The 9,604-nt window shown below is 32.7% G+C and overlaps 1 protein-coding gene and 1 long non-coding RNA gene across 2 annotated transcripts; one reads left to right on the top strand and one right to left on the bottom strand.

Moving 5' to 3' along the window:
* Window positions 1-1,823: 1,823 nt before the first annotated feature.
* Window positions 1,824-9,199, top strand: LOC144968409 (uncharacterized). The gene is made up of 3 exons (XR_013644587.1): window positions 1,824-1,896; window positions 6,097-6,242; window positions 9,067-9,199. It is a non-coding gene; the product is annotated as an uncharacterized LOC144968409 (long non-coding RNA).
* Window positions 1,879-9,137, bottom strand: LOC144968408 (mitochondrial fission process protein 1-like). Its single transcript, XM_078906718.1, has 3 exons — window positions 9,007-9,137; window positions 6,092-6,222; window positions 1,879-3,798 (listed from the first exon to the last, which is right to left on the bottom strand). The coding sequence occupies exons 1-3, from the start codon at window positions 9,086-9,088 to the stop codon at window positions 3,487-3,489; spliced, it is 525 nt and encodes a 174-aa protein (XP_078762844.1). The 5' UTR covers window positions 9,089-9,137; the 3' UTR covers window positions 1,879-3,486.
* Window positions 9,200-9,604: the final 405 nt, after the last annotated feature.

Here is a 9,604-nt window from a genome sequence, read left to right as displayed (position 1 = left end):
TTAAACGCTATATAAATGATGTTGACGATGTAGATCTTTTATACGAGAAATTTTGTATAAATAAAATAACTAAAATATTAAATGACCAGTATCATCCACTAAGACCATCAATTATTATGTCAGAAAGAAGTGGTCGCCCTTTCTCTATTTCAACGAAAACAGAGAGACACCGAAAATCTTTTCTGCCGTCCAGTATTAGGCTTTATAACAACAAGCAATAATCATTTTATATAATTATTTCTCATTTTTACTTTTTAAAAATATAAATATTAATTTATTAATTTATTTGTTTTGCAATATTTTCAATTTATAGTGACAGTTTTAACTATTATACAGTGTTGAAATTATTCATATCATAAAGCGCAGCTCTGGTTATAGAGCTGCTCCTTTTTTATATATATACATCCTATTTCCATTGTATTTTTATCTTATGTGTAAATTATAACACGTCTGTACAAAAAATTTCCTTTTTGGGATGCAATAAAGTATTATTATTATTATTATTATTATTAACTTATAAACAGACATCATGCACTGCATTTTACTGATGCCAATTGTTATGTTTCACGAACACAAAGTTGTGTGCACTTCAAATTTGCACCATACAAATTTAGATGATTTCTAAATGTTATGGATAAAGATGTTTTTTCCCCAACTAGTTTTAGGGATATTCCAATTCTTTACAGGGAATAATAACTAGACAGCTTGCATTCAGCAACAACCACTAAGCAAACAGGATTATTGAACATGTAGGGCAAGACACACAACTTGTAAAACCTTATCGTGGTCTCTATGTCACAGAAGCAACGCTTTATTTTACACCTGAGTATGATGATAAAATTTGAGTAAACTCCTTTTCCTAGTCTTTAACTGTGTGTCGCCCCACCTACAAGTTGCAAACCGATCATCATACAAACTAGGCCACAAAGCTGCAGGTTACAGGAATGTGAGATTCTCCACAAATGAAAGTAAATATCAAATGTAACCCACCATCTCAAAACAGTATTATACCGCTCTAAATTCTGGAATTGAATGTGCATCTTAATAGAATTGGATTAAGTAAACATGTTTCATTGAAGATTTCTATACATTTTTGACTTTTAAATCACTTATTTGACATCTGGTTTGATCAAATAAAAAAAAAACAAAAAAACTGCTTTGATACGACTGGTCACCAATAAAATTAAGTCAAAAACCAAACCATAACTAAAAAAAAACAAAAAGGAAAATTGCCAAGCAAATGAATCACAAGCCTCCCCAGCTTACAATGGAAGTTAGGAACCCCATCCCATAAAAAAGAGGTAGTAAATTATGCATTTTCGCAAGAAACAAACCCCAAAAAAGTATAACATGGAAACAACTGAATTAAATACCGTATATGTTGTTTTTGTTTTGTTTTTTACAGATTTCACAGTGCATCCAACACTACTAAATCAATTTATCGTCAGTAATAAAGAAGATGATACAGAGGAAAAGTTTTAGATCTGAAGAAAAGGAATATTAAGGGGTCTGTTTAAAATAGAGAACAGAAGATTCCACGAGCGATCCATTGATGTGCCGATTTTGACATTACCAACATTTGCAATCCAGGCATAAGCAACGAATCCCACTTTGAAGGATACCCTCAAATGTTTACAAAGTACAATACATTCAAAAAATAATTATAATAGTACATAACAGAGAGATAATTTACACGGAAGAAAACATCATCTTTCAAAAAAAAAGGATACCGTACTATACACTTGAATGTCTTCCTACCAGCTGAGGATCCTTGCCAGGACTAGGGAAAAAAATGAGCAACCTCAATCCAGAACTAAAACAGAGAGCAACTTGGAAAGGGAAAACAGATGCAGGGACAGAAGATACAGCAAGTGACCTCTTTGTCCACCATGGGAGGTTAGGGGACCCCACCCAGAAATTATACATCACTCAATTTAAATTATCAAAAATACTACGCTACATTATCAAATTGAGATTGCCATTAATATTTAAGAAAAAAAAAAAAAAAAAAAAATGAATGAAAATAAAAATATGTTCCTTAATTTGAGCATAACTTTTTTTATAACTGACATTGTAAAAACTGCTGCGTTATTGGAATTTTTATAGAATTTAAATCTAGTTTAAATTTTTTAAAATAATAATAAAAATAAATGACTAAATACATAAATAAACATGTGAATGAATGGTTTTAACCATACATTTTTTAGAACTGCCTTATTAAAATCCTTCTTTGACTCTCCTTTCATTAACACACTAGTTGCATGGCTTTGTTCTCTTATACATAGGGTCTAATTTCACTCAAACGCATCTCTTTTAGATCATTTCATCACCAGTAAAAAAGAAAGTGATAGAATCTGACAAGGCGGTTTTTTGAAAAAAACATTTTTTTAATTCCCAAATTTTGCAAGCTAAAATCAACAAATTTGCCAAAATTTGCGATTAATTTTCCTAAAAACCCTTAAGTAGTTCTGAAAGAGAAAGGTATTTGTTTGTTTTTAAGGGTTTCACGGCGCTCGCAACAAATGTAAAGTCATATCAGTGCCAGTAAAAAGGACGAAAATGGGATAGTAAAAAAGAAACTACTCTTTCATGTTCTACACGAGCTATCAAATTAAAAGAAAAAAAAATTCATCTTTTTTTATTTGCCTTTTAAAAATGATTTGTTTTATTATTTGTATTTCTTCTTTGCAAAATCTCGAAAATTTGCAAAAAAAAATTTGCAGATTTTGCCGCTGCAATGCAAATCAGTGATATTTTGCGATTTTTTGCAACCACAAGTGATGCAAAAAAACTGCCATTTCAGTAGAATGGTAAAAATATTGAGCTCTCGCTTCAACACAACAGGATTTCTGGCAAAAGGGATACACTCAGATATGTATAAAATATGTATTATAAAAAATCAATATATATATAAAATATTAAATGGGATGATTTGCTAGGGGGAAAAAAAATCATCTCTCACAAAAAGATAAATCCATCTGACTGGTTCCCTATCCGTAAAAAAGACTCCCGGCAAGACTCCTGATCTATCTAATATAAGCTTGAGCCATTTTACCCCAGGTTGGTGAAAATTGTTGAAAATCACTTTAACCCTTTTGCTACAGCCGGATTTACCACAGATGTGCAGTGCAATTTTTCAAAACAAATGAGTTCTGTGAATCCTGCCTAACAATTCCATGTGTTAGGGAAATAGTGTGATAAAACAAGTGGTTAAAGTGTTGTACACTGTATTCACATAGCTAGATCGGCATTAAATGTTGAAATATGTGGAAAACCCGAATAAAAGAAGGGAAGAAAATATAAAGTCTAACCCATCAAATAAAGTCAGTCAAAATCACAGGGAATTGTGGTATGTATAACATATAAAGTTTGGGTGAACTTCACAACTCATTACTATCACTATATATAAATGTTAAATAATCTCATTTCTCTGTATAATTTATACAATTTTGAACAAGAGAAACGTAACTACATTCTCCATTCTCATCATCTGAGCTCCTTATCAAGATAAAGCTTTCTTAGTGTCCTATCCATAATCATGTCAACACCATTGTCAATAGGTTTAATAATAACTGGAATACAACTCAATCCCATTGCCACTACACCCCAATATCGCATTGGCTTGGGTAAACTTGGAATTCGTTGCAAGCATAAATTTGTGAGCCAGCAGATTCTGTTGATTGTGAAGCCTGGAATTGCCACGGATGCAAAACCTTGCCAAATTAGAGTGTCGGTGAAGGCAATGCCTGTTCTCTTTATTTTTGTCGACTTATTGTCATCCAAATATTTTGCTGATTGCTGTTAACAAGAAAAAGGGAAAATAAAATAATAAATAAAGCATTTAATGTTAATATTAATAGCAATTTATTTATATGGTGCCTAACATCCATTTCAACAACAAACAACAGTACTGATATAAAAGCAATTAACAATAACTTAGGTATACATAACATATACTTGATAAAACAACTCAGTTTTCCGGCATTTTTTATATGTGACCAAATCGTAGCTACTCTTAGTTTTCAAACTTAATTTGCTCCTCAAGAGGGGCGCATATACTCTAAATGCTATATAATAATTATATTTTACCCTGTGCCTCTCAGATAGGAGCTGATTATTAGACAATCTTGATGAACGATTGTATTGGTAGACATGGAGAATTTAAATTTCCTTTAAATTATATACAATAATCAAGTTGTATAAATTAAAGAAATAATTAACAATTTGGTCGTTTCAAGATCTAATAAGTGTCGTATTCTTCAAATATTTCTGAGATAATAATTACGATCTTAGTCACATGATTGTGCATTGTAAAGTTACTGCCAAAAATCACACCCAAGTTTTTTACACTTGCATATTTGATAAGAATTTTGCTCCTGGCTATATTCCTATTCAATAAACTTTTTCCTTGAATGGAAGGACTGCAATATATCAGTTTTATTTTCATTCAATTATAACTTTTTTACGATTCAGCATTATCCAGTGCAATCTGTGGGGTAGATTGATTGACAAGAAATAAAAGTTATGTACTATCAGCATAAAGGTGAGAATGAAACGAAAATTTATATGTGATATACCACAAAGGAGTTGCATTAATAAAGGTAGGAACTAAGACAGAGCCAATTCATGTTTCAAGTCTTACCTCAATTACAAATTTTAGGGACATTTTACGAGCTACAGCCCTCCTTGGGTGGCACATATTTTTCTATGCTAGTTCTATTGATCAGTAGAACAGTGGGCATTTTACTAACACACATACAATCGATAGTAATACCTGTGTAGCTCGCGATGTTTAAAATCACTGCCAATGTTTACATTCGGACAACTGTCTGAAGGGTATGATTATGTTCCCTTCTACTAGGTGTCTATTGTAATACAGACTAACCATCCATCCAGACTAACCTTAACCTGTGTATATTTGTAAAAATTCATTGACAACACACCAAATAGTCAATGATGAAATTGAAAGACTTACAATCTGTAACCACTGAATTCATTGTGATTTACTATTGAATGATGGGGGTCGGCAAAATTGTTCACATAATATTGTGAAATTTGGGCGTGTCTGGCACACATTGAAAAAAAAATCCAACTTTTTAAATTTTGTCCTGTACCTAATTGTTTAATTCAGATACATAAAAATATAAACAATCAATGCCCAAAGATCTTTTAAAATTTGCTTATTAAGAGATTTTACAATATTGGAGGATATCTTAGTCTATCAATACAATGCAATCCTGATAAAGCCAACACCACTGGACCAGAAATATTGGCTGACTTTAAGCAAGGATGACTTTATCCATTATCAATGGAACACACTTGGATAAGGAACAGAAAATTTTGGACCGATTAGAAGTGTTGACTTAAAGCAGAAATTGACTTTAGGAGTGTTGACTTTATCAGTTAGCCTAAGGTTTTTTCTTTTTTAATTTTGGTCAAAATGAAAATGATCTGCTTTGTCAGTATGTACATTATTACATTACACTGCTTTATGTGGCTAAAATATAGTGTCTGTTTTGGATTTATAAAAAAAAATATTAAACAAAAAAAAAAAAAAACATGCCCCCCCCCCCCCCAAAAAAAAAAAAAAAAAATTAAAAATAAATAAATAAAAAATAAACCCATAAAAAAAACAACGATAAAACAAGCAAGAGATTTTTGTAATAACGAAATATTGTTCCATAAAATTAGAGTCAAAAGAAAGAACTGATGTTTAACAAAGCCTGACAAAACAGTGTTAAGCATGAACCGCTCAATGTAATTTTAAAATCATTTCTCCTTGAGCATTTTTTATTAATCTCTAAGAATCAGTATTTTTATTACTTAAGATAAAAATAATTATTAACAAATAATTATTTGTATGGATCTTCTTCTTTCTTCTTCTTCGTTCCTCTGATGGACATCTATGGCTGCAGTCCGATATCTGCTATGAAGTCTGGATCAACATTAATTATAAATTTCCATTTAAAAGAAATGACAAATAAGATAATGGTTAGAAGACTTCCATCGGGCAAGACTCTTAAAATTCTTACTACTTTATTCTTATATTGAAAAACTAAAAAGAAATCATATTCTTGTCATTTATCATTACCTTAGAAAATGCAAGGTGGCCTTTGTGAACAGCATCGCATAATACATAAGAACTTGCAACCACATAACTCAGTCTGACCAAACTCACAGGAACAAGAACTCTAAAAGATTCTCCAACTTCATTGGCATAACCTAAAATGGATAAAGAAAATGTAAGTACAATTAAACATTATTGATGATATTGATTGAGTCAGATTCTTCTCCATATTCCTTATTCAAAACATATTTTAATGACTTGTGAATTGACAGCTAAGTGGGGCAATGGCTTGTCCTATTATAAAGCTAAGGGATGGTGTGATAAATGACAGAATGATTGACAATATGTGTTTTACTTATATCAAATCGTTTTTAGTCATTATTTTGAATGTGATTTCATGCATGTGGTTGTTTATTTTGTTTGGTGAGATGTTGAGTGAAGAAAGGGAGTAGAAGTGGAAATGAGTCGCCAAAAAGTTATGGATTTTGAGAGTGGTTGTCTACAAAATCTGATATCTTGAAGACAGCCGATTGTAACTAGCTATTAAGTATTTCTTTAAAGTGCTTAAGCTGCTCTTCCAAACAATATTAACCACTTGAAGCACACAACACCTGAAAGCACCTACATATGACTTTCCATTTCTTTTTTCGGAAATAATGTCTAAAATAGACCTCGAACAAAGAATCAGACCATTAAAATTTTTTTCTTTTTATTCCTTTCACAACGGCAAAATAGCAAAAAGGACAAAACAATGGTATATAGCTTTGCACTCTTGAAAGAAATTGGGTTTTGTAAAATGGTACTTTTTTCATGTCCTCAAAAGTCAATGTGCGCGAGCTGGATGTGTCTAGCTGTGGTCACAATTTTGTGATTTAAAAAATGTTTTAAATGTCTGGAAATCAAATCAAACTCAGTACCTCCAAGGCTGACAGTGTAACCACTATGCTACAGACTACAGAGCCCCATGCTAGAAATAATATTTAAACATGTCCACTGGCGGTCGGTCTATTGAGCGAAGTTACTTTGTGCCGCCCTTTATTTTCCAAATTTAGCAGATACTGTTTTTCACAATAAATTTTAACATATGCTGCTTTTCGTTAACACTCGCGCATATCTCTTCTTGCCGTGACAGGTAGCCTACCTACTGTACGAAGGTTGTGCGTCAACGCAGATGGCTCTCTTTTTTTTGTTGCCAACGAGAGGCGAGATGGCGTGCGACAATGAGGTTAGGGTGGGGTATGGGGGATCCCTATGAGCAAACAGTCAAATGGCCGTCCTACTATTTTATATAAAAGACTGTTTTCTTCTGTTTTAAAACTACAGTTATCCACCTCTCCCCACAAACAACTGATACTCTTTACTGCCAAAATAATTAGGTCAAGCCGGCAAATTTAGACTTGCACACCTTGAGGCCTGACTTGGGAGAAATCAAAACCATATCAGTTTTATCATTGGAAGAACAGGTTTGTTGTAATCAAAACATACGGTGGAAGAAAATTACAATGAATATAAATTTTTAATGATATTCGTTTTGCTTAAATGGATATTAATTATCAATAAAGAATATTACACAAATCATTCACCGAGTAGAGCCCCATGATGCTATAAATAAGAATCCCAGTCTTAACGCGACACACACAGCAGTTCAACTTGTATGTAGTTATGTAAATGTATTGTCTTTGGAGTAGATGAGTAGTAGTGCATTGAGGTTGGATTTTCTAATTCCTTCTATTAAGTTTTGACTGTTATCACAGTTGATATTCAAAGGAATTTTCTATAAGTCTAATTGCTGTTGTCGTGTTACTCTTTTAAAAAAATGATATTCACAAATAAATCTCAATGCACAGATGTATATCACAATTCATACCGATGCTATGAAAGGATCCATAGACTTCGGTGATTGGGTTGTATAATTTTTTTTTCTTTAGAGGAAGGTCGACAAATGGACATCTTTTACATGCCCATCGTAAATACCAGTTACGTGAGTACACCTTTTAAAAATTCAAACCAAAAATGCTCCCCCCCACCCCTTTACACACAATAATATACACACATTCTAAAAACAATAAATACACTAGAACATTGATATTGCGCAATATCCACTGACTATGCTCATGACACTTAAAAAGGGCTCCTAAGCCAATAGCAACATGAAAGATGAGGCATGATGTCTGCTGGGCGAGATAACATTTTCCTCCAACATAGACAAAACACTATTTCCGGCCAGGTACTCATTTTACACTGGGGTAGGGTGAGAGAATGTGTTTTCGATCCATGCCGCCTTAAATAAATAGCCAGCAACCGCCCCTGAATATGTTATTATGGAACAAAATTTGACCTTGAATGCTACTTCTATTTTTGAAGTCTTAAATTCATTAGTGCTTGTTTATAATTTGTTATTAACAAAGATGGACAGAATGTAATAAAATATAATTTTTGTGACCTTATTTTTGCTGGACAATAGCAATTGCTTATTATCATTAGGATAGGACGCTTGACTTGTCTAATCATGATGATAATATAATGCATTTTTCTCTTCCCTTCTATTCTTTAGTATGATTAACTTAATAAGAGAATCTTCATCAGAGGGATCCACGATGAAGAAAGAAGGTGTGTTGTTTACTTCGTGGCGCGTCTATCGATACCGATACCGTACCGTAGATGCCGTTTATCTTAAATATTTAGTAACGGAGCATTCAAATTCAAAGCCATAAAATGTTATTTACCGATGTTCTCTAGTTCTGCGTGATGTATACCTTACACAAGCCAATAATTGCGTTCAGTTATCAGACCTACTAAATCATTATTATGTGTACTTAGATTCTACTTAGATAAAGGGGTCATAAGTCATATTATTGCTAACTGCCAGCAGATGAGATGAAGTTGGAAGTTGAAGATAATGTATCTAATCTATCTAGATCTAGATAAATAGAACATACCCAAATAGCGTACAAGTGAGTCTTTGAAAATGTCATATTCTTTTGTTTTCACCTCTCCAGAAGCAACACTGGGGTGTGACATCGTTCGATGATGGTCAAGTAGGAATCAAAACAAACTTACAATCGTCAGAAACATGTTGATAAAAGAAGACTACCGGTGACAAGGGGCATAGTTACGGAGTAGTTACGAGTTGAAAGAGAGAGAAAACGAAAGTGAAAGTTAAAGTAGGCAAGTACAGTACAGTCAATTCTCCATAATCCGTACACTCCGTCAAGTCCGGAATACAATAGTGGAATAAGTTGCGGCAAACAACAATAGGACTAAACAACATTCATCATTTGCCAATGTGTGGTTTATTAGAATTGTTTTTACTGATCTATTTTAAAATTAAAATTTGATTATTTTCTTTTCTTGTCGGATTATTTTTGTTTTGTTTTGATTTACTGTCACATTTGTTTATTTGTTTGCCCTGGGGGGAAGGGGGGGGGTGGGTTGTTAATTTATCAATATTTGTTTGTATTGCTAATTTTTTTTTCTTAACATGGAGCATTTTTACGGAGCTTGATTACAGAATAAATTTCTATGGTTTCTCTAATT

The sequence above is a fragment of the Berghia stephanieae genome, chromosome 3, assembly GCF_034508935.2.
Source record: "Berghia stephanieae isolate SIO BIC M18660-M18661 chromosome 3, UCSD_Bste_1.3, whole genome shotgun sequence".
Classification (NCBI taxonomy): Eukaryota; Metazoa; Mollusca; class Gastropoda; order Nudibranchia; family Aeolidiidae; genus Berghia; species Berghia stephanieae.
Note: the sequence above shows the minus strand (reverse complement) of the source record. Positions and strands in the feature narration are given on the sequence as shown.